Genomic DNA, 26,303 nt, shown 5'->3' with positions numbered 1-26,303 from the left:
TCACCCACATAAAGCATTTAGCATTGCATCTGGCACACAATGAGAACTTGCTGAGTGTTAGCTATTATTCATTTTAGTCTTTCCCCACGGTATCTTACATAGTGTTTTTGCACACTGGAGAAACAAACAAAAATACGTTCATGATTAGTGATTAAAAAGCATTCCATCTTTTCTCAAAACAAATTTATTTCACAGGTCAATTTAGAAAAGCAGCTTGTGCCCTGTTAACTTCAGATCATAATAAAACAGGAATCTGAATTTGAAGCATTTATGGACTGATCGCACTGACACATGTCTCCTCTCACCTGCTCCCATAAGCAGCATGCACTCCAGGAGCAGTGGGGTGATGGTGACTGAGCTTAATCTCAGAGGGACTGGAAAAGCTCTTTGATTACAAACACCACTGGCTGTTAGGAGGTGAAATTGTAATATTCAGCACAGCACAGAGACTATAATATTAGAAAACTGATAAAAGAACCCTAAAAAGACTCCTTTATAAAAGCTCAACAATTTTAAAAAAATGAACTCATACATGTAAAAACCAAACAGAAATTTTCATTTTATCATAAAAAGGATCATATAATTCTATATCTAAATTCAATTCCACTATTTCACTTAAAATGTATGCATAAATTTGGGCAATCTCTAAAGGCAAGCTTTTCTACATTTACATTCTTCCCTGGAATTTAAGCAAAAAAGTTGAAATCCATAATGCTATTGACTATTATGCTACATTAGGCAACATGTTGAAAGAAAAAACAATTCTACGAGACCTCAGTTAAAACTGATCTGAATCTTTGTATAATTTGGTCATTTTCAAGGACACAGTAAATGACTAAATAGTCACAGTAAATAAACATTTCAAGTTAAACCTTTCAAAACCTTCTCAGGCCTCGGCTCTGGGAAAACTGTTAAGAAAGGTTGTGGGGAAACACAGGAGATCCAGCGGCCCCGAGGAGAGCCATGTCCGCGCATGGGACCGCTAAGTCTGATGGATGGTCTCCGTCCACGTGCCTAGCAGCCCTGCAAGGCGGGCACTGCTTGGCCTGTTTCACAAATGAGAAAACCAGCTGAGAGGGGCATTTTTAAATAAATACAAATGTTGTTAGTGTTCTTTAATATTGTGAAGTACAAGCTATAGTTTCAAACAGAAAATGTGTACCATAAACCTGTCCTTTTGTGGTTGTTCCCCCTTCCCCTTAAACCGGTCCTTTTTAATAATGAATGGAAATAATGCTCTTGAAAAAAAAATAATAAAGGGCCAGCAAAATGGATTAATATGCTTTTTTAAATAAATAAGAAAAAAGTAACCTCTTTGCAAGTTCTCTACTCACATAATGACTAGTAAAAGAATAATATAAAATGCTAGAAGAATAATCCTTTATTACCACGCTTAATTAAAAAACATGGCAGAATGCTTCACAGGTAGAAGCAAATAAGAGAAGTTGGAGGAGGCTACATATATTTTAAATGTTTTCACTTCCTTGAGGTACAATTTATAATTTCCCGAATTGATTACAACTAAAATAATAAATTACAATAAAATTTTAACTGTACAGTGTGACAGATCTTATAATTGTACACAACCTTGTAAGCTCCAGAACATCCCAGTTATAACCACACCACCACCCTGAAAGGTTTCTCTGTACTCGTTTGCAGTCGATACAACCTCCTCAACTTCAGGCACATGCAACCATGGGTCTGCTTCCTATCGCTACTTTTGCCAACTTCAGAATTTCATATAGAAGGAATCAGACCATATTTATTCTTTTGACTTTGATCTCTTTCACTTAGTATAATTTTTAAGAGTCATTAAAATCTGGCATGTATCTGCATATAACATTTTGTTCCTTTTTATTTTTGAGTAGCATTCCATAATACAGACGCACAACATTTAGCTTGTGTCCAGGTACTAGTATGAATAATGCTACCATGCACATTCCCAGGAAAGTCTGTATGGACATGTTTTCATTTCTCTTTGACAAACACCAAGGAGTTAGACTGCTGAGTTATATGGCAGATGTATGTCTAACATAATAATATTGACAGCGCCCTACTGTTTTCCAATTTGTCTTCCCAAAGCAACATGTAAGGGTTCTCACTGCTCCAAATCCTCACCAACACTCAGTATTGTTAGTCTTTTTCACTTTGGCCATTCTAGTGGGTATGCAGTGCTATCTCACTGTGGGTTTAATATGCATTTCTCTGACAGCTAGTGATGATGTACATCTTTTCATGTGTTCACCGATTATCTGTGCATCTTCTTTTATGACATGCCTCTCCAAATCTTCTGCCCGAAGTTTAATTAGGGGGCCTATCTTATTACTGTGTTGTTTTTATTATTATACAAAAAGTTTTCTATATGTTCTGAACATAAGCCCTTTATCAGATTTATGTTTTACAGATATTTTCTCTAAGTCCATGGCTTGCTTCCCTAGATGTTCTTTGAAAGATACAAAAGTTATGAATTTTGGCAAAGTCCATTTCACCACTTTTTTTTCTTTTGTAGTTCACGGTTTTTGTGTCTGGTGCAGGAAATCTCAGATTTGAAATCTAATCCAGTAACACAAGAAAAAATGCCAATGGGTTCATTTTAATTCCCATCATTCAGAATTCACACCTTTATTCAACTCACATTTCTAGGGCCACCGTTCCATAACTACCCTGGGCTAGCAGCCACTCCTATTGAAAAGTCACTTTCTTGGGGTGCCTGGGTGGCTCGGTTGTTAAGCGTCTGCCTTCAGCTCAGGTCATGATCCCGGGGTCCTGGGATTGAGCCCCGCATCGGGCTCCCTGCTCTGTGGGAAGCCTGTTTCTCCCTCTCCCACTCCCCCTGCTTGTGTTCCCTCTCTCGCTGGTGTCCCTCTCTGTCAAATAGATAGATAAAAACTTTATTAAAAAAAAAGAAAAAAGAAAAGTCACTTTCTTGTCAGTGTTTTAACACACTGCACGACTCAATAACTGGTCAATTAGCCTTCATTTTTACGTAAGGAATAAGGATAAGGGAAGCAGACTTTCAACACACACACGCAAGTCAGCCCACCCTACGGCTTATATCATATAACGTCACATAACACCCAAGGGGGTAGACACCACCTACCACCTCTGTTTTCACCTAGTGGTTATCTGGCTCTGTGGAGCCAGACTCATAACACCAGCTCCATTATTTCCTGGCTAAGTGACCTGGAAGCCACCTAACTTGTCTATGCCTTCATTTCCTCATTATAAACATTAATAACATAAAATGTGCTGAACACGTTGCACAGTGCCCAGCATTTGATAGGCACTATGTAAGCTCTGCCTGTATGTATTTATTTTATAAATAGATCAAATAGACACAATACATGAAACTTACTCGTCTGAGGGCAAAAAACTATTAGTCTGGTAGACCCATGAGCTGGATCCCAACAATCGGAGGCTCCTCACCTCCTCCCCTGTCCTTGGAATTTGCATTCAATTTGCTTTCCCTGTACTCCTGGAAGCTGCTCCAAGGATGAAGCCTTGAGACAGTGATGTGGTATGGAGACCATCTGGATGGTATACATGACTGAACCCAGTTAAGACCTCTACATAAACTTTCAGGATTTGGGGGGGCAGGTACAGAGAACTACTCATCCTGTGGCTGCCCAAGACAAGTCTCACATGCAAGTTCCCTTGCTTGTTAAACCTGCCACCTACTACTCTGGAGTGGCCTACTCTTTCTTCAGTTTCTCCCTTCTTTCTACATACAGGGGCCGGTTTCAGACTATACCCAGAAATCTCTTGCAAACCAACACTTGCTAGAAATGAAAATTCTCAGGCCTACGTGAATCAGATACTCTGGAGGTGGAGCCTAGCAATACAGTTCTGAGAAATCCCCAGGGATTCTGACATCCATGAAATCTGAGAGCCAAGGAAATTAAGGAAGCCGTACTGTACAGTCTGGAGAGGTGAACCTATTGGCTGATGGGGTGGGGTGGTTCGCAGGATCACTTCAGTGGAGAGAGGGTGGAAGCCTGGCTGAAGGGAGGCCCATCTACCTGCTGAGGTTGGTTCAAAGAGCCAGGTGACCACAAAGCACCTTGTTCTGCAGGTCTCCCAGAGCCACAAAAAATGAGGAACGTGGTGACAGAGAGAACTGTCTCAGTCTCCCAGCTCATGTCACCTTCTCAAAGGGCCATTCTCACCACCTTGTTCAAAATAGTTTTCCATCACTCCAACTATTCCCCACCTCATCATTTGGTTTTCTGCATGGCATTTTTTTACAACCAACTGCCTTCATTTACTTGCTGACTCTTTGTCTATCTTTACGATTAACTAAGAGGCTCCTTTAGAACAGGGAACTGATCTGCTTTGCTCATTTTCATATCTGTAGCTCTAAAATGCAGCAATATTCAATAAAATATTTGTATAGTGGATGAACAAATAAGTGAACTTCCAAGAACATAATGACTTTTTTGATCCTGACTTAAAAGATGTGCAGGGAACTGAGAAAGTAAAAAGAGTTTCTCTGGGACATCTTGAAAAACATCAGTCTTATGAAATCAGTGTTTTAAGATTAAAAGGAGAGGGGCACCTGGGTGGCTCAGTCGTTAAGCGTCTGCCTTCGGCTCAGGTCATGATCCCAGGGTCCTGGGATTGAGCCCCGCATCGGGCTCCCTGCTCCGCGGGAAGCCTACTTCTCCCTCTCCCACTCCCCCTGCTTGTGTTCCCTCTCTCACTGTGTCTCTCTCTGTGTCAAATAAATAAATAAAATCTTTAAAAAAAAAAAAAAGATTAGGGCGCCTGGGTGGCTCAGTTGGTTAAGCGACTGCCTTCGGCTCAGGTCATGATCCTGGAGTCCTGGGATCAAGTCCCGCATCAGGCTCCCCGCTCGGCGGGGAATCTGCTTCTCCCTCTGACCTTCCCCCCTCTCATGCTCTCTCTCTCTCTCTCTCTCATTCTCTCTCTCAAATAAATAAATAAATAAAATCTTAAAAAAAAAAAGATTAAAAGGAGAGCTTTAGGGAGGAATGGAAGTTGAGTATGACATGAGTAACAGGATCACCATTTGGACCCCTGCACAAGGCACTTCATGACATCCTTTAGCTCCCTCAAAACAACCACTGAGGTGGTCCTGAAGACATTAACAATGACTTCTGAGGTTATTTTTCCAGCTTAGTTGATCAGGAAGCTGAGGCTCAAAAAAGACAAGACACTTATCTAAAGGTGCACAGTTTGTAAATGATTAAGACAGGACTCAACGCATACTTCTCTATCCAAAGAGTCCACTGTTTCCAGTATTTCTCTATCCTTAGGAAGGCCAGTGTGGAATGCTGTCTTCTACATGAATTCATTCTCTTGTTAAGAGAACTTGAGAAGTTCACAACTGAGTGAAGAAAACAGACATATCCACAGATAATAAACAATGCAACCAGCACTACACAGGAGCTATGAGCAGAGGTTATGGGAGCTGGGAGGGGGCTCCCAGGGCTGCAAAGCAACTCTTAATGCAAGACTAGGAATTTGAGAATGATCTGTTTGGGCCTGAATCTGATGGCCATATCCCAACCATTCTCCATTTACTAGCAATGCTTACTCAAGAAGTAATCTTCATTAATAAAATCTGTGTCAGAGCTGTGATATGGTCTTAACTGTCCATCCTTTGAATTCTTTTTCTTTCTAGGCAATCAGCAAATTAGAGCAGGTTTTCTCCCAAAAGCAAAACAGGAGAAGAAACTGAGTAATAACAACACAACACATTCATATGTATGAAGTGACTAAAGACAGCCTTTTTGCTCTACTCTCCAACACTCTAGAGTAGATCGCATGAATTTAAATCCACAAAGAAAATCGAGGAAATGCAGTGCAGGCAACTGTTTCAACAATAGACACAATAGGCTTTAATTTTAGTTCTGGCTTTAGAGACTATGCCAAACATAAGGTAACTAGGGCCAGTTCAATGGACATAAGAGAAACAATATTTGACTTAAATGTCTACTTGGAACTGTTTTCCAGTATAGAGTAAATATTTGACTTGATGTAAGGGTTACACACTCTATGTGTTGTAATCTTGCACAGTGGGAAAATAATCTTCCTGGACCAAAAGAAAATACTGCATTTCCTTTAACACTGCAAGAACAGCTAAACTGCTGGAAGTTGTACCGTGGCATGAATCCAGTAGTGAAGAAGGTCATTTTTCAGAGTTAAGGTCAACATGGAAAAATGGAAAATGGAATGATGTATCTGGGCTACACCACACTGTTGTGCACCATAACATTTTCTTACACAAATAGTCTAGCTGAAAGGAAGATGTAATACTGTTTGCAAAGATGGAAGGAGTTTCAGTGTGGGATAAAATGTTGGGAATTCCAGACAGATAAGGCAGTTTGTATGACATAGAACATCTGTCCATTTTTTAATGTTTCCATGCTGCTAATGAAGTTTTGATCAATTTTAAAGCTCTTTCCTAAAGCAAAGACAATTTTAGGCCAGCATTAGAGAAAATGACATTCACTAATTTGTGTTATATTAACACTTTTATTGATCCTTTTTCCTATAAACAGATAGAGGAAACAATGTTGTAGGGAGAGAAGAAAGTCCTTAAGCTCTACAAAAATCTTTTCTAAAACAACCTAAAAAGAAAATGCCCTGGCCAATAAAATAGTATTTTAATATGCCCAGAAAGGAATTATCAGATACATTTCAAAACTAAAACAACATATTGACAATTTTGTGGTCAATTTCAAATTGTAAACACGAACATGTCAATAGGAGCAGCTCCGAAACCATCAACAAGCCAACCTCTCTGTCTTTCAGAGTAAGTCTCCTCCAGGTATATATTGGGAAATTAAAAAGCTCATTTTCAGAAAAAAATGTTGAAAACTGGGGTGCCTGGGTGGCTCAGTTGGTTAAGCGTCTGCCTTCAGCTCAGGTCCTGTCGAGCCCTGCATTGGGCTCCCTGCTCGGCGGGAAGCATGCTTCTCCCTCTCCCACTCCTCTGCTTGTGTTCCCTCTCTCACTGTGTCTCTCTCTGTCAAATAAATAAAATCTTTTTTAAAAAAAATGTTGAAACCTGTAACATGTTTGCAGAGGTCAGTGAAAAGTGCGTTAGAATAAAGAATGTTTTAAGGTCCCACAGAACCCAAGTTCTATGCTTAAGGTGGTATTCAAAACACTTAACCCTAATGCCTCCAAAGCACTGACTTAGCAGTGGTGTAACCCAGCCCAGTTTATGTGAACATCCAGTATGGCAGGGCTTTATTTTCTTTAGGATATCAAATTAAGTCCGTATATTTTCATCTACAGAGCTGTCAGAAGTCTTGTTTGGTGGGTTTACAATACAATAAACCCCAGAAAAGGATACGAAGAGGGACAGAAGCAGGAACAATTGGAATGGCCAAGATTCACCAAACACATCACAAGATAATGTGAACACAAAGAACTGAACAAGAGAGGGTGTTAGAACACAAAAGCTGTTATTTATATTTTAACCATATGCTGTGGAGTCAAAGATGCCATCCTTAAAACCTACTCCCCTCTCAGCACACCCCAAGATACATGTTAACCAATAAAGGTTTGTTGAATAGGACACATTCAAACAATTATCCTGTATCATAATCTTTCACAAGGAAAGGTAGAGAAGATCCTGTTGCTTAATAATCAGACACTGGAATGTACTAATGAAATAGTCTTTTGGGCAAAAAAGTAATACAATCAATTCCACTGGTTTTCTGACTCTGAATATAAACCCTAATCAGTAAGAAATTTCAGCATGCAAGCCTCTCATATTTTTATTAATAAACTGAAAGCATCCTACTACATGAGTTCAAAATATAAAGTTTATAAGTTTCAGAAATATATAGAAATACTAATTTCTAGTATTTTTTCCTACATCTCCACATACCATCTTACACACCCAGTGTGGAACCACCTCTTCTAGTCCATATTTAGATTACCAATATTTAGTGAAATTAGAATATTAGTGTTATATTCAAACTATAGCTAGTATAATTTCTTTGACAACTCAGAAGACACATTAGTCACCTTTAGAAGCACTGAGTCAGTATCAGGTCATCTATTTTAATGCTTATCTACTATACCCATATCTCATTTTACTGATAAGCAAAGGTCAAGACACATATTCAATGGCCTCCCTAGTGTCACACAAGCCATACGTGGCGAAACCAGGAATACACTATGGCCAAGGTTCCCAGGGGCCTTGTATGCACAGATTCTTGGTTCTATTCACTCTTCCATATACGTAGGGCCTCTTACTAGTCATCATCACTGCCCTGAATCCTAAGAGGGAACCAGTCAACAGAATACAGGGGATGGAACAGCACAGAAATCCACCACCAGCAGTTTTCATGGAACTGATGAAACTGCAACCCAACCTTGGAATAGAAACAGTTTACCTAAAATCTTTTTTTTAAGCTCAGTCTATTATTTTTTTGTTATGTTATGTTAGTCACCATACAGTACATCTTTTTTTTTAATTCAATTAGCCATCATTAGTTTCAGAGGTAGAGTTCAGTAATTCATCAGTTGCATATAACACCCACTGCTCATCACATCACATGCCCACCTTAATGCCCATCACCCAATTACCCCATCCCCCCACCTACCTCCCCTCCAGCAACCCTCAGTTTGTTTCCTATAGTTAAGAGTCTTTCATGGTTTGTCTCCCTCTCTAATGACTTCACATCCCATTTTCCCTCCCTTACCCTATGATCTCTGTGCTGTTTCTTATATTCCACATATGAGTGAAACCATATAACTTTCTTTGATTGACCTATTTTGCTCAACATAATAAACTCCAGTTCCATCCATGTCGATGTAAATGTTAAGTATTCATCCTTGCTGATGGCTTAGTAATATTCCATTGTATATATGTACCACATCTTCTTTATCCATTCATCTGTCGATGGACATCTCGGCTCTTTCCATAGTTTGGCTATTGTGGACATTGCTGCTATAAACACTGGAGTCTGTGTGCCCCTTAGGATCATTACATTTGTATCTCTGGGTTAAATACCCAGTAGTGTAATTTCTGGTCATAGGGTAACTGTATTTTTAACTTCTTGAGGAACTTCCATACTGTTTTCCAGAGTGGCTGCACCAGCTTGCATTCCCACCAACGGTGCAGAAGGGCTCCCCTTTCTCCACATCCTTGCCAACATTTGTTGTTTCCTGACTTGTTAATTTTAGCTATTCTGACGGGTGTGAGGTGGTATCTCATTGTAGTTTTGATTTGTATTTCCCTGAGTGATACTGAGCATTTTTTCACGTGTCAGTTGCCCATTTGGATGTCTTCTCTGGAGGAATGTCTGTTCATGTCTTCTGCCCATTTCTTGACTGGATTCTTTGTTTTTTGGGTGTTGAGTTTGATAAGTTCTTTATAGATCTTGGATACTAACCCTTTATGAAATATGTCTTTGTCCAGCTCCTTTAGGTGTAAGGTTAGCTTGTGTATTGGAGACTTTTCTAGTTTCTTGAGAAAGGCTTGTATTGCTATGTACTTCCCTCTTAAGACTGCCTTTGCCAGTCTACCTAAAATCTAAGTTCAATCTGACATTCAGAGCCTTCCTACAGTAATTTAGTCAAACTACAGAATACATTTTGAACAAATCTAGGGAAGAGGATGAGGGGATGGAGGCAGTAAAAAAATTTTTTTAAGAAAAGATATTGAGGGGGCACCTGGGTGGCTCAGTCAGTAACTGTCTGCCTTTGGCTCAGGTCATGATCTCAGGGTCCTGGGATCAATCCCCACGTCTCCCTATTCACCAGGGAGTCTGCTTCTCCTTCTCCCTCTGCCACCCCCCTAACCCCAGCTCATGCTAACAATTAAATAAAATCTTTTTTTTTAAAAAAAGATATTGAGAAGAGATTACAAAGGTAAAAAGTTCTAAAATATTGAAAGTAAATCATTATCTTAATTTAATTGATTATCCATTTTGAAAACAATCTCCTATCCAGAATCTAAATGTGAGAGTTGAAAGAGGTCTAAAATATTAGAGGTCTAAAGTATTAATTTGTGATACAAAAGTCTCATTTTAAACATGAGAAAACTGAGACCCAGAAGACTAGAAAAATAATTTATGCTAGGAACATCAATTATGAAGGGATAAAGGTGGACATCTTGCTCTCTGAAAAATTAATTACTAAATTTTTTGTTTTATTTTGTAAAAACAAAATGTACTGCCAAAACAGAATTACTTAGAAGAAATGTGTAAAGAGTCTGCTATGTGTACATCATTAGCTATTAAGTTTGTACATTTTACCTTTTTAGGATTATTTTATTAACAGAACAGTTTCCAAGAATAAGGCTAAAGATCAGTTCAATTCTTCCTCTCATCCGCTCCTCTATAGAATCATTATCTCTATGCCATAATTCAAATTAAAACTAGACTATCAAGCAATTATAGCGTGTGTAGGCTCCTTAATAGCTTTTTAATGCTATCAATGCTCACAAATTAAATCAATTGCTACATACCTCTCTTTTCCATCGTTCTGATTAGATTTACATGCTAAATACTCAAGTTCTTAAACAATTAGAGGGTCTTAACCCTCTTAGAGTCATTATGGAAAAAGGGGGCCATGAGGGAGGAACTTATCTTTGGTCCAGCCCTGTCGTGATCATAAAGGGCAGGCAGACACTGGGCCTCAAAACCAAGCTCCATCTCCCAGCTCCCAAACAGGATTAGGATGCTCCTCAGGCTACATCATCTTATACAGCTAACAAAGGAGATTTCTGATTTCCAGATTAACTGCTAATTAGCAGTCATTTCTTTTATTGGTGCATCTTTGGCCTGCTTACTCTCTAGTTCTAGTGATGCTATGTAACCACCAGCAAGCTCTTAAAACAACAAAAAAAGCAAGGAGCCAGAGCATGAGCCTTTTGCTTTTCATCCACCCACCACATTCTATCCCTCCCAGTCAGTCCACTTGATGGCTCTCCTAACACTGCAAACCGGCACATGTACTCTCCTACAAGCTTCTCACCAAGAGAGTGGTCAAAGACACCTGTGCACAACCAGAGAAGCATCTAGTAATATCCAATGTGTACACAATAATATTCTAGTACAGATACATTTTTTTGGAAGACTGTTATGGAATGAAAGGGAGTATGTTAGAAATTAATGAAAAAATATTTCCATCCCCTTGTGATCACACCATTCATTCATCTAATAAATATTTCAGAGCCTTCCATTATAAATGGGCTGGTAACACTGTTTTATAGCTTTCTTTTTTTTAAAAGATTTTATTTATTTATTTGAGAGAGAGAATGAGAGAGAGAGAGAGAGAGAGAGAGAGAGAGAGCACATGAGAGGGGAGAGGGTCAGAGGGAGAAGCAGACTTCCTGCTGAGCAGGGAGCCCGATGCGGGACTTGATCCCAGACTCCAGGATCATGACCTGAGCTGAAGGCAGTCGCTTAACCAACTGAGCCACCCAGGCGCCCTGTTTTATAGCTTTCTAATTAACTACTACATACTCACCCATTCATGTACTGATTCATTTGCTCAAAAATATTCATTGAACTCTAGTTATATGTTAGACCCTGAGGACATGACTAGAGGTACAGCCCCAATTCCCAAAGACAGTGATTCTGAGGCAGATTTAGATTTGAGAGTCACTTGGGAAGCTTGCTGAAAATGAACATTTTTATGTCTTACCCCAAGAGACTTGACTCCCGTAAGAAAGGGATGTGAACCAGAAATTCACACTTTCATCAAGCGCCTCCAGGTGATTCTACTGCAGGTAGTCTAGGAACCAGACTTTAGACACTGGTTGAAGAGAAGTCAGAATATACAGAAATACTTGAGGAAGCATCTCAAAGCCCCAATCGGTGTCAATGCATAGGACTATAGGACTTCACTGAACTGAGAAACCTCGTCACAAATACTCGCTGGAGGTGGGCCTCCCAGTGGACAGTCACAAAAAGTGAAACCCAAATAAATGGGAAAGAAACAGATTTAAGTAAAAACAAAACAAAACAAACAAACAACAACAAAAAAACAGGTTTAAGGCAACCTAAAAATGCTCTTTGAATATTTAACAAGGGAATCCACTTGATATGAGGATGTTGTGCCAGTGTGCCAAAAATCAATATCTGGGTTCTTTAAATCTCATTTTTCCCAAACTGTTCTTCAGAACTACCCAGCTGCATGGTTCTAAAGGATAGACTATCACAATTTAGAAAGACTTACAAACATTGCATTTCATTTCTATCGTGAAGCTAAAATAATTATTTATGGAAATTAATACATCATGGGATTTTAAAAACCATATAGCCCCCTTATTTAATAACTGCACAGAATGGCCTTGTGACTAGGTCCACGTGACACATTTCATGCGAGGAGGACTGGGGCTGGACCCCAGGTCTTCTGGCTGCCAGCCATACCAGTACCATGAGATCTTCATAGTCTCAAGTCAACATCCCAGTTCATCACCATGTCTTCTGCAAAGGCCTCATCCTGAACTCTGGTTCAGTTTCATACAGTTTACACAAAAGGCATCGTGGGGAAAGAAGCAATTTAATATTCTAGAAATTAATTAAAACATGGATTTTTATAAACAGCTGGTATTACATATCACCGTATGCTGTGCTAGAGTGAGCATTACTTCTAAAAATAATAAAGCTTCTCTGATGGAACTGGATCTGAGATCAATTCTTAGCTGGCAACCTATACGAAGCCATGTTTCACACAGATCTATAAAAGGGTAGCTGGCAGAATTTCATCCATTAATAGTGCCCAATATGCAATTCTCTCTTTAACTAGATAAAACCTACCCAGAACTTTTTGCTGAAAATTAAAGCTACCCATTCAAAAAAAAAAAAAACCCTGCAAACAAGCTGCTGAGACTTCTAGCTTCAAATACTATGCTGTTATTCTACTTTTTTCAGCCTGAGATTTTCCAATCTGAGTCAAATGTTTGAAGTCACAAAGGCACCCTTCATATCATTAGGCAGGACCCAGACTTATGCATACTTACACACACGGATTAATACACACACACACACACACACACACACACACACACACACACACACACCGCAAAATAAAGTTATCTAGCCATTTCCAGAATTAGAGATGTATTTTTAAGCTTGGCACCGTGTTTGAGAAATAGATTAATGTGCCTCCTCTACTTCTTGCCAATCAGAAGGCTCTGTTTGGGGTGGGAGCACGTGGGGAGGTGAGAGTAGGGGGAAACGTCACATGCCTCTTGAATGCCCATGTGTCACTAACAACACTCAGTCCTTGATCTGTTCTGGCTCACTTATACTTCAACAACCCATGATCCTGAATGATGTCATCATGTTCAAAAGAGGAAACTGAGACTCAGGGGAGCTGAAGTAACTTTCCCAGGGTCTCAAAGTCACGTCTCTGATACTCAGCGACTTGTGCTGTGTGCTGCAAAGATACTTCCTCAGAGGGGAATCGCTCCTGCAACCCAAGAGGGCTCAGAGGTCTTGCAGGTCTTGGGCACTCTTCTTCAGCACCAGCCAGTGGGATGGCTGGAAAAAAGAAATGTGAGCATGAAGAGGTTAAAATACAGCAGAGGAGAGGCCAAAGCTAACCCTTTCCAGACCATCGTTGTACTACTGAGCCTCCAGAGCAGTGAAAAGAAACTATCCCCGTGTTTCACATACAAAGAACCCCACGGCCACTCTAGATGCTGTGTCTTTTCAGCCAAGGTCATTGGGAACCCCTATGTCAGAATTTACCTGGGTTTTATCCTCTGTGTACACAGATGTCACAGACGGATGGAAGGGGCACAGTAGGGTAACAAATACCTTTACCTTCTCAGAATGCCATCAACGCACAGCCATGGCAATTTATTATTTTAATTGATGATATTCATAGCATTACATACAAATTACACTCCCAGAATTAAAATTCCTGAGCGCCAAAGTGTATATTTTTCATGCCAATGTGACTACATTAAAACCACCTTCCAATTATGATTATTTCTAATTTTAAAAGCCAGATAACAGATGGAGTCTGCTTGCTAACACTTCATTTTTACTACTTTTCTGTCTCCAGCCGAGCTACAGTAGGCAAGAAGGCCATAGTTTCCAGTCTTCACTTTTAGAAGAGCCCTCAGCTAGGCTAGGAGCGAAGAATCCAGCAAAGTGGCTGGGGATCAGGCACCTTCTGAAAGTTCTGTCATTACTCCCCAAAGAGCAAGCTGAGATCTCTGCCTCTCACAGGCAGATAAGCTGAAGGTGGCCCCTGGGCATATCCATGCTTTGGGGTGTCCTACAGGACGAACAAGAAGGAGCAGAACTGGAGGACGGCCTGGTGGGTGCTAAGAAAAATGACAGTTAGTGTCTTGTTCCTTGAGTGTCCTGAAAGAACAGTGGCCTTGGAATCTGGCAGAGTTTACTGGTGGCCTCACTTCCTCTATTTAATAGCTTGAACATGGTATTTCAAGTTTAGCACTTACCTAACAGGGTAGTCAGGAGAATTAAATGAGGGGAAGTCACACAGCATGTGCCTGACACAAAGTCAAGGAGAATGAAAATCATCCTAGCTCAGAGCCCTGCTCAGGGAACCAGGCAGGGAGCGGAGGAGGAGGGAGGGCAGGACCCAAAATGTTGCAGTAAAAACAGGCCCTTTTTAAGGCCTCATCTTGCCTGGCCTCTCTCACAATTTTAAGGATTTTTGAACCTATGAGGGACACAGCGAGCAAAGCCGTCCTCTGAGGGAGAGTGGGAAAGGCACATTAGAGGATGTACTTTGGAGAAGGGCTGTCAAATACCTATGGGAATCTGTAGAAAGCTATGGAAGCTTTGCCTCAGAAAACATTCATGCACACATACATTTTGCATTTCATTTCAGGGGGGTCGACAGACTCCCTAAGAACTCCTGACTTAACGGCCTTCAATGTATTGGTGAAGGCTTTTTGGTATACGTCTTGGAGTAACTGTACTAGATTGCCGCTGTTTTATTGTCAAAAACAATAGCTACAACAACAACGAAGCACGTGAAGCCTTAACAAAAAGGAGCAGGAAATATAAAACTGGAGCAGGAAATATAAAAGATGCAGCCCAACTATGGCTTTTCTGAAGATGCCTCAGGCCCAGTGAAGCTTCTAGAAGAGGCAGCTGTATATTGTTCTCCAACCTCAAACCATCTCCTGAGCTGCCCCCTCAACATCACCACTGGTGCTTCCAAGCCTGGCCTCACACCAGAGGAAATGTGGAAATACTCATATGAGGTGAGATTCTCCTGACATATGGAGGCAGTGAAAGGAACAGGTGCCAGGTAGAGGTCAGAACCCATCCCAGACCTGCACCTGCTGAGGCATACAAATATGGACTCCCACAGGCTCCATCTGCTGTGCGCTATGGCCAGAGCCTCCTTCTGTGAACCATGACCAGAAAAATAAGAGGATCCCTCTCCCACCCCAGCAAGAGAGCCTATCAGATCAGATAAGGGAGGTCGGGTGATAAAGTCCAAAATAAAGACAAGGAGAAAAGAACAGCTTTTCTGCTCTGCTTCATCAACCAGAAAGCAGTGAGACAGATTTGTACAGTTTTCCCTAATTGTCTTTGGGTAACCCTGGGGTTTGGACATACTCCTGGGTCTGGTTTTCCATGAGGTTACACAGTGACCTCAGCTTCTCTTCACACAGAAAAATGATACCCTTGATATGTGAGCCCCCTTACAGGAAACAGATTAAGGAGCAAGAAATCTACTCCACCTCCTATGGCCACCAAGTTCCAAACCTAGGCCACTTTTAGAAGACTGACTTACCTTCTTCAGTCTTTGAATTTCCAAGACCAAGGTGAAGGAGCACAGAATTGAGAGACAGAAACACTCGGCTGAAGTCCTGGTTCTGTCATTTGACTAGCCATCTCCCCTTTGGAAAGCTGCTGTCTTTGCCCGGCTTCCTCACCTGTGAAATAGAATTAACCTCTCCCCCATTACCACCCAGGATACGATGCAGACAATCTTGTGACAGGGCACGTGGGGAAACTTCTTAAATGGTTCCACACAGCACAAAAATGCCAGAAATCATCAGGTGGATGGGGTGGGAGGCAGTGAAGAAAGGTGGCTTGTGAAAAAAGGAACTCACAGTCCTGTGGTTGGGATCCCCCTCATCCCACACAGCAATAGTCAAGGTGGGGCTTCCAGACGAGGATGCGGCCAACAACAGACGGACTGAATGCATCTGCAGGCTGCTTCCGTGATGAAGATAAAACACCCTCCCCTCCTCACCTGCTCCACCTGCTCATTCACATGCAATAATCTAATATTAAGGGAGAACATACCGAGCTTGGTGAGACCGCAGAACAACTAAAAATGCAGGCATGAAAGAGGACCGGAATATGCATGTTCATTAAATGCAGGCCAGACCCCTCCCAACAAAAGTATGGCTGGAGGAAAAAGGACACCACCATCTGTCAGGCTAGCTCTAGCCAAGGATTACAAATGAATACAAGAACAATCCTCGTCTCAGACACACTCTGAATACATATTCTTCATTTAACAACTGCAGACCAAAACTGCCCTTCCTCATTACCTAACATTTCTATTTGATCTGAAATTCATCAGCCAAGAAATTGGCAATTTTCAAAGTCTGGGCCCAATATTTCATACAGCAGAAAGGATCACTGAAGATATGCACCTGCAAGTACTATAACCTTTCCCCACCAAAGGGAACCAAGCTCCTCAAAGAAACAGCTGAATCCAGGGCTGAGGCACAGCAGGTATGAGATGAGCCTGGAATATCTCATTATGACAGAAAGTAATAAAATCATGGGGAAATACAACATGGACACGAGCCAGCATGAAGGGGCTCCCACTGGCCAACTCTGTGATAATTTGAGCAACAAAATAGTTGAGTTCAGTAGTGACCTATCATTCATTGGAAAACAGGATTTCATAGCAATTCCATAACAATAACAGACAGGAATGAAGGGAGGGTTCTTGCTTACAGAAGAATGCTGAAGGCTGACTGGTAAACATGGAAGGAGTACTGAGTTCAAAACTCATGACTGGGCACCTATCAGTAAACACTGGATCTGACAGAATCACCAATGGATGCTAAATACTGCATCAGTTTTGATGAGAAGCAGGATATTTGCATGATCTTACAGTGTGTCCTCACAGATCGCTTACTAGTTGCAAGAGATTAAGAAGAAAATGGCAATTATACAGTCAAGAAACAGGACAACACCTTGGCGTGATCAAAGTTATCACCACCAATGGACTTTATTTGCCTTTAAACGTGACATCCTGGGAAGGATGTTGTGCCCAACGGAGAACTGGATCATGAGGAAACATCAAACAACCATAAACATAGGACCATTCTATTTTTTTTTTTAAGGGGAACGGATATATTCTTAAAAACTGTCAATGACATAGGAGATAAAACAAGGCTGTGGAAAAGTTTCAGACTAAAGAAAGCTAATGGGTGAAATAAAAGAAAATATCTGAGCCTAGACTACATCCTACACTGGAGGGAAAAATATTACAAAAGACATCATTGAGTTAACTGGCCAAGTCAGAATATAAATATTAGAGGTGACTTTTAAAAACTGTATCAATGTCAAATTTACTTAAGTTGATAACTGCACTGTGGTTACCTAAGAGACTATCTCAATTCTTAGGAAATGAATATTCAGGTATTTAGAGGTGAAAGGCCGTGATGTATGTAACATATCCTCAAAATGGTTCAGAAAAACAGTCTATGTGTGTGTATAGAAAATAATAAAGCAAATAGGGTTAAATTTTAACAGCAGGTAAATATGGATAAAGGGTACACCGGCATTCTTTGTACTTTTTTTTTCCTGTAAGTTTGGAAGTATTTCCAAAAAAAAAGGTAAAAACAAACAAAAAACACATGTGCCCTCATTACCTGATTACATTCCTCTTGAAACATTGCCATGTCTTAGTTTCCAGAACATCATTACCTTCTTGATTTCCAACTTCCTCTCTCATTTCTCCTTCCCAGGCAACTTTTTAATTAATCCCCTAAAGTTGGTAGGTCTCATGTTCTCAGTCTGTACATTAGCTTATATAATAAAATCTCATCCCCATCTAAGGTTTGAACTACACATGGACACACCACCACTTAAGTCCATATTGCCAACCACACTACTTACTAGACCACTACACCTAGATTCCCACTAGATCTTTAAATGCTACTCAGAACTGACATGACATAGCTTCTAGATCTGGGGAACATTCCGATAGCTTGGGGCCTGATAAAAGCAACACCCAGATACCAACCTCTTATTCCTCACTCTTACTTGCCAATAAGGGGCCCACTCAAATAGAAGTGCTTTACTGCAGCACCTGGGTGGCTCAGTTGGTTGAGCATCTGCCTTCAGCTCAGGTCATGATCCTGGAGTCCCAGGATTGAGTCCCACATCAGGCTCCCTGCTCAGTGGGGAGTCTGCTTCTCCCTCTGGCCCTACCCCCTCTTGTGCACTCTCTCTCTCTCTCAAATAAATAAATAAAATCTCAAAAAAAAGAGAACCAGTGCTTTATTTCATGCTTCCAAATAACAGCAAGCCAAAGAAAAATGGTTATCCAAAACCTCAAGAGAAAGGGAAGAACTGAGAAAAGAGCACGTATAATTTTACTCTGCAACAAGACACCAAGTACAGTCCTCACTCAAAAACTACAACAAAAGAGCCAAATGATACCTCATGTATTGGTAAAAAAACAAATACTTTTGATTATTGTCTATAAGGAATGCTTCTGAAAAATACATACTTCATTAAAATAAATAAGCTACAGCAACAGACGTCACACCTTTCAGTCTGTCCTCAATGTCCTAAGCACATACCCTGACAAATGAGGGACCTACAGGTCCAGCTTAGGATCCATCATTCTTCGCCTACCACTGCTGTCTCTTACCTTTCTCATTTTGAAAATCGGGACATTGTGGGTACCCTACTTTCTCAGGGAACATGACAGGCCCACAAGTATTATTCAATCCAAATTAATATTCTTTCATATTTTTTTAGTTGGTATCATTTGTTTTCTTCTTTGTAGAGGGATTTAAAAAAAGAAGTTGAGGACACCTATGATGCAAAAGAGACATCCCACAGTTAGAGGCTGAATCTGGAAACAGGAAATTTTTAACTGATTAAGTGGCCTGGGCACCCAATTCCAAATGTCCCTATTATTATGGGAACATTTATAATCAATGTACTTTTTTAAAGATTTTATCTGTCAGAGAGAGAGAGGGAGAGAGCACAAGCATGGAGAGTGGCAAGCAGAGGGAGAAGCAGGCTCCCCACTGAGCAAGGAGCCTGATGCGGGACTCGATCCCAGCAGTCTGGGATCATGACCTGAGCCGAAGGCAGACACTTAACCGAATGAGCCACCCAGGCGTCCCTGATCAAGGTACTTTTTAAGAGATCCTCTCCATCTTAAGAAAGCTACCGAAATTACTACCCAGCCCCTGGCAGATCTCTGACAAAGAAATTAAAACTATCCTCTCATTTGGACATTGCAGATGGCCTATTTGCATATTATAATTCTCCTGGTTGATGATGGTTTGGGAGGATATGGGAAGAACCAGATGGGTGGACAAACTTTTTTTTTTAATGTGTCACTCTGGTGAGTAACCAGATTAATAAGTAATCTGTAAGTAATAACCTTTCATAACAATTCATAATGCATATTCGTTAAAATGTCACAAGGAAAAGGCCAGTTTGTGAATGCAGAAAATTCCAGAATGACAAGTAGATTGATCCTAGGTTTCCCAAAATTTCATTTGGGAATAATCAAAAACCACCAGAGACCACGACTCTAGAGGCAGGAATTAGTAACTTTGAGAAAATTACACAAAATAGGGACACTGGCTGTAAAAAACTAAGGAGGAAAAATTATAGAAATTAAAGGCTGGAGAGTAAAATTTTTACCGGGAAAAAGTGGAAAAGAAAGTCGAAAAGTGACAGAATCACTGGCATAATTCTAGTCTAAAAGTCATTCTAATTTTGCCCAAAATAATCAGATAACTGTTTGTCCTGTGTAATGCACATAATGGCTTTAATTCTCTGCTGCTTAACACAGAGTAAGAGGCAAAATGCACACTGAAGAAGAGGCATTTTTTACACAAATCCAGGTATTTCTGCTGTCATCAGCCAGACTCTGGCCGACTGAACCTTGAGTTACTTTAAATATCCTGGCATCAACACTTCAGACAGAGTTAAACAACAGTGATCATGGTATCTCCACATTCTTATCTGATTAGCTTTGTAAAAATTCTTGGCAATATTCTGTGCCAATCAGGTACTGATCAAAGTGAAATGAAGATACAGTATACAAAGCTACCATATGATTGTAATTATAGAATATGTTATAAAAAGTAGGGAGTGAATAATGGTGTCACAAAGATCATCAAAGACAACATTCAACGCACTGGCTGAGTTAAGAGGTAAGCCTTGCACATATTTGGTGAACATAAATTAGCAAAAAAAGTAATTCTGCAAAGGGTACTAAGATTCAATAATTCTAGTTCTGATCTACCTCCAAAGAAATAATCCCGGATGCTGGAAGTGTTTTATGCAAAGGCACCTGCCGTAAAATTACCTACAATGAAGAAAAATGGTAATAATCTACTCATTCACACATTGTTGATTATGGAAATAATAGTACAACCACATTATAAAGTTACCTATAGGCATTAAAATAAGTTTTTAAAAGGGCAGTAAGATGACACAAATTTTTACATGTTTGATACATGAAAACCATTGCCATCAAATGAAACTTTGTCAATTATCTTTAAAAGCTGCAAAGCCTTCTCATAAGTTACACCCAGCAAATATTTAAAGAAAATTTTCTGATAAACTACCAGGGTAAATCTGGTAAGCTTCCAAGCTAGTAACTCCCAACTATTTCAGATATAATGGCCTTCTCGGCATCTCCATCTTTCAGACCCCTCCAATCTAACCAATCCAAAACTAAAATCATCTCTACTTCCCTCAAAAGCATGCTCCTTTCTCTTCCCTCATCTTCCCCACCCAACTGATGGTACCATCATTGAGCAAGTCACTCAGGCCAGAAAACCTACACTTGTCCCTCTTCTTTCACATCCAATCTGATGAATTCCATCTTAAAAAAACTTTCTGATCTTTCCATTTCTCTGCAATTCCATACCTCGATTGCCAGCTAAAGCCACTATTTTCTCATACCCAGATTCCTGCATCAATCCCCTAATGTCTACTGCTCAACCAGAACATTCAGGCTTTGCCTGGGTTCAGATCTTGATTCTGCCACTTAGGGGTTGTATGTCTATGACCCCGTGATTTATGCTCTCTGTGCTTCAGTATCATCAATCAACTGGACATAATAATAGTACTGACCTCATAGGGTTCCTAATAGACTAAGCAGTTAGAACAATGCCTGACACCTGAGAAGCCACCAACTTTTGCTATTATTGTTATTATAAACGTATTCCTTACTGCATCCCCAACACAAAGTGCAGTGTGTGGTACATAGTAAGTGCTCCATAAGTATTTATTCAATGGCCATTTTAGTCATACAATGATCACATGCCAATAAGATTCTGACCTGAACATCCCCAATGCTGGATATTCTTATTTCTGCCAACTCTTCACGATAACTTAAAATGGAGCCTCAATTTAGCTGCATGGATCAATCTGAAAAGAAACTGGCTACAAAATTTAATTTTTTGAAATCTGAAGTTTTAAAAATCAGTTGTTTCTACTTAATTTGGGTGCTTTTCTCCTGGGATTTTTTTTTTAACCCTAGTATCCCAACAAATATAAAAACTGTCCAGCCATCTGTCTCATCGTCTCAGAAAACACCAAGATACCACATCTCAGAATCAGAAGTGAGGGGAAGAAATGTTAACATTCAGTGCTGATGAGGGTGAAGTGCTGGTGGGAATATAAAACTGGCATGTTTTGCAACATATATGAAGAATTTATAAGAAATTATTCACTCTGACTAAGCAATTCCCTTTAAAAATATTCCCTAAAGAAACAGAGATGTGGACAAGTATTTATATGTAAATATGTTCATGCCAATGTTCTATTGTGAAAAACTGGAAACAGGCTAAATGCCCAACAACAGAAAACTATTTAAGTAAATTACAGTTCACTCAACTACTGTCTTAACTGCTTGAGCAATTAACCTCTCTATCTGTTGAGATGATAGATGATTTTCCTCTTTGTACCAGAATTTAAAGCTCAGCTCTGCTATTTACTAGATACAGGATCTTGGGCAAGTCACTATGCCACAGTTTCTTCACTTAAAGCAACAACAGAATTCTGAAGATGAACTCAGTTAATACATGTAAGGCATGGAGAACAGCTCTGGACACACAGCAGGTACTGCACGGATGACTGTTAATATTATTATCCTTTTGCACTCATCAAATTCTTCACAACGATCCTGTATCACTTTTGGAATAAAAAAAATCAATAAGTATCACTAAAAGTACCCAATTTCTTAAAAGAAACCAAATTAGGCAAAAATTCAATTCAACATATAAATTCACAATCCCTTATCCGGAAGCTTGGGGCTCAAAGCGTTATCCAACACAGAATTTCTCGCATTTTAGAAAGATAATGCACTGCATCACAATTCTATATAAAACCTCAAGCCAAGTCTGGGCCAACACCCTACAGTCAAACACATTCACACAAAATGAAATAAATCCAGACTCCTTGGAACCCTCATCAGGGAAGTCAATGCAGGTAAGGTTTTACCGATAAATTATGAATTAACTTTACAGCTTCACAGTTTTTTAAATTGCAGATCTGTGAATAAGGAGTCCTGAATCTACAGTAGCAAATACTAGCACCACAGCAGCAGTCCAAAACGACACATGGTCAATTTATGCCACGTCAGATGCTTGGACAAAGAAATACTGACAATTTACTAAGCCCCCAACTCTGGTAGGATTCCACTAGAGCAGGTTTATCAATGGGCTGCTACTGACGTTTTGGCCTGCATAATTCGCTACTGAGGTGTTTTGTCCTGTATAACTGTAGAATGTTTAGCAGTATCCCTTATCTCTACTAGATGAGAATAGCGCCTTCCCCATCACGATAACCAAAAACATCTCGAGACATTGCCAAATGTCCCCAGGTGGGAGGGGGATTGTGGAGAACCTGGTTGAGAACCAGTGCACTAGAGCAAAAGAAGATCTACGGCTTTCCACTCCATATTCCACACCAGAACTCCCAACTGCAGCTTCTGCTGGAGTGCTACTTGATAAAGTCTCACCACTTTCCTCCATCTCCTACTAAACCCCAAGCCCCAGCCAAAATGAACTTCTTGCTCTTGTCCCCAAGTACGTGGTTTCATTACTCCCGGCTTCAGTTCACACTGGGTCCACCCAGAACACCTGATGCCACCTGTCTTCAGGCTCCCCAACACAAATGGCCCTGACATACAACTCTCCAAACAAGGTATTTCCCACGGTAAGCATTAGGATCAGAGAGGTGAGCAAGCTACAGGTGTCAAGAAACAGGACTCCAAAGGCAAGCAATTTGTCAGCTGAAAAAAAAATATATATATATATATATATATTTAGCTAGTTTTGGCTATCTGTGGAATTTGGGAGACAGGGAGGAATCACACAGGTCAACATTCCCCAAACTGGTTTTTCCCTCAAACCGTCTTGACAGATGTTAATAAGCACCTTGAAATATGTGATGCTCAAATAAGTATGAAAAATTATCTTCGATGGTTTTCTGTTGCCATTGTTAAGACCACGTAAGTACTTTAAACCTTCAATATGCTAACTCTTTTATGAAACTCCAAGAGAAAATAGGAAATACCACATTTCCCAAGCTTATTTGGCTTTTAAATCCTGTTTTCTTTCTGCTCTAGTAACATCTGCCTTCCTGACGACGGTTCCAAGGAGCACCAGTTGTGAAACAATGACAGAGATCTAACATCCAGGGACAATCTTAAAACCATCTTTCAGCTATTGGTTTCTACTTCTTTCTGAACAAATCTACCTATGTGCACAATTTTATAAGCTGAAGTATTGCTCAAAAAAGCAAATTGAAAACATCTTAAACATCCGCCAATGGCATAGTGGTTAAGTAAATTACGGCATAATAATACAATAGATTACTACCCAACCATGAAACAATGAGGGAACTCTTAATGTATTGATACAGAATAATCTACAAGGTACATGAAGTGAAAATAAACACACACAGAGTATGATATTTTGCATGCCAGCATTTGTGTAAGAAAGGAAGGAAGGGAGGGGAAGAAAACGTATACACATTTGCCAACATACGCATGGACTATCTTTGGATGGAAACACGGGATGACAGAACACTGGTTGCCTCTCCTAAAAACCAGCCAGGCAGAGCAGAATAGATACAACAGTATCTAACCTTTTACACTATGCTGTTTTATATACTCAGAAAGAAAATTAAAATAAAAAATAAGTAAACTATTTTTACCAGTCTCTTCAGAACAAAAATTAAAGATGTGATAATCTACTAAAACAGCAGGCTCTATTAATAAAGAGGCAATACGAGTAACTTACTGTATCAATGATATGATGCCAAAAGTGACAGCTTCTTGTTTTTTAAATAATGAGAAAAAATTTTTCGATTAACAGTAACAGTATTTTATTCCCCCTCATGCTGTCATATATATTCATAATCTACCTATTCACTTTGCTCTCCATTCGTAGCCTCCTCCAACTGCCAGACCCTCAGGCTCTTCCTTCCTTCCTTCACCACTTCCCAAAAATAAAAATAAAAACACACCTCCACCAAAAAAATAAAAAGCTTCTTTTATTAGTTTAGTGCATACAGAAGTCCTTTTGGCAGATTTCTCCTTGTTGATTCCAATTTTTAAAAGGTATCACTACAACCAATTAGCTACAGTTGAAGTTGTACCCATGTATGTTTCCCCTCCAACCAACAAAAGGCAGCTAAAAAATGGGTCACTGATTCATTGTGGATATCACAGAAAGCCATTAAGTCTCTGTGCCAGTGTTGTATTTCTTTTTTTAAAAAACCTTAAAGCTTCCTAGTTTATATTTTTCCTAGGAACCTAAGAGCTTCATCCACTGTGTGATACAGGTCTATACACAACTAAAACATTAAGACTGATGTGGGACAAACAGAATGATGGGAGGTAGCTCTCCACTGCCACATTAATTGGGAGACCTGGAGAAGGCAAAATGCGGACCACCTCATAAGACTGATTCTCACTGGGGCCCTGCCACTGAGCATAAGTTTTAACTTTCTTATTCACAGGACTACAACCTACCAAGCACTAAAGAAAGCAAAACTGTGGAAAACTATTTTTTAAACTACTAAAGGAAATTGTCAACTGATGAAAATGATTACACTGCTATTTGAAGTCTACAAGATTAACATTAATATTTTTCTATAGAAAAGAAATGTAGAATTTTTTCAATAAGGATCTCTTCATAATGGGGTAGTCGCTTTTTTTCATTTAACTTTTGTTCTAAGTTGTTTACGATGAGCATGTATTCCTAGGGGGGAATAAAAAATAAGGTGTTATAAGGGGAAATGCTACAGATGGAAAAGAGTACACAGGTTTTTTTTTAAAGGCCCAATTTATTCATAGAAAATATAGTTGGTACATTATATGGTTTGAGAACTGCTAAAAGGTATCAGAAAACACTTTCTGCAAAACAGACTTTGGGCAGGTCCTAACCTCCGTCTACTGGAGGGTGCTCATCAGGATGTCAAACTTTGATTCTCCAAATTGGGCGAAAAACACTCAGCAGTGTTACTGCCAGTCACGTAGCACCTGTGAGCAGGCACGACACAACCAGAGTAGTTAAAAAGGGCCACAGTAACAGAGGACCCTCGCAGCAGAGAGAGGAGAGCATTCTCAGGTGAATCTGATGGGGCGCTCTCCCAAATCAAGGGGTATCATGGGCAGCTTGGCACCTCTGTACGTCCCTGGAGGTCCGGGAAGATTGCCCCTGTACCCTGAAATGCTACCGTATAGTGATCTGGGCGCAGAAAAATTTGAACTCGTTAAGGGATCTTGTATTTTTGTCCTGGATCTGATTGTTTTTTCATCAGCCTGTCACCATCACGACAAATGCACCCTTTAAAGAACATGAGCAGAGAAGAGCAAAGACAAACCTCACCTGGGAGAAAAAGACACGAGCTTTGGGGGCAGCAGCCTCTACAGCCCACTGCCCAGGTACAGAACTTAAGCAAACTCAGTTAACTTCTCTGGGCCTCAGTTTCCCCATTCATAAAGCAGTGGTGGTGATAATAATAACAATAGAATAATAGCAATACACAGCCCACAGGGTTGTTCTTTTACACAAGAATGTGCATAGTGTTTATACAACACTCCCTGACACAAAGACTCTCACTGAATGT

The 26,303-nt window shown here is 40.0% G+C and overlaps 1 protein-coding gene across 3 annotated transcripts in view; it reads right to left on the bottom strand.

The window, feature by feature from the left end:
* SH3GL2 (SH3 domain containing GRB2 like 2, endophilin A1) overlaps positions 1–26,303 on the bottom strand; it is a 211,198-nt gene that overhangs the window by 149,564 nt on the left and 35,331 nt on the right. Inside the window, exon 1 of one of the 3 annotated variants that reach the window (XM_073880848.1) lies at positions 13,180–13,389. The exons of the other annotated variants lie outside the window; for them this stretch is intronic. Within the exon in view, the coding sequence (XP_073736949.1) occupies positions 13,180–13,198 (19 nt within the window). The 5' untranslated portion in view covers positions 13,199–13,389. Of the gene's footprint in view, positions 1–13,179; positions 13,390–26,303 lie in introns of those variants that run through there. 3 annotated transcript variants of the gene reach the window in all.

Source organism: Callorhinus ursinus, unplaced genomic scaffold (genome assembly GCF_003265705.2).
Source record: "Callorhinus ursinus isolate GAN/ISIS: 27379988/994484 unplaced genomic scaffold, GSC_fseal_2.0 scaffold39, whole genome shotgun sequence".
Classification (NCBI taxonomy): Eukaryota; Metazoa; Chordata; class Mammalia; order Carnivora; family Otariidae; genus Callorhinus; species Callorhinus ursinus.
The sequence above is the reverse complement of the archived record's forward strand: the minus strand, read 5'-3'. Positions and strand labels throughout refer to the sequence as shown.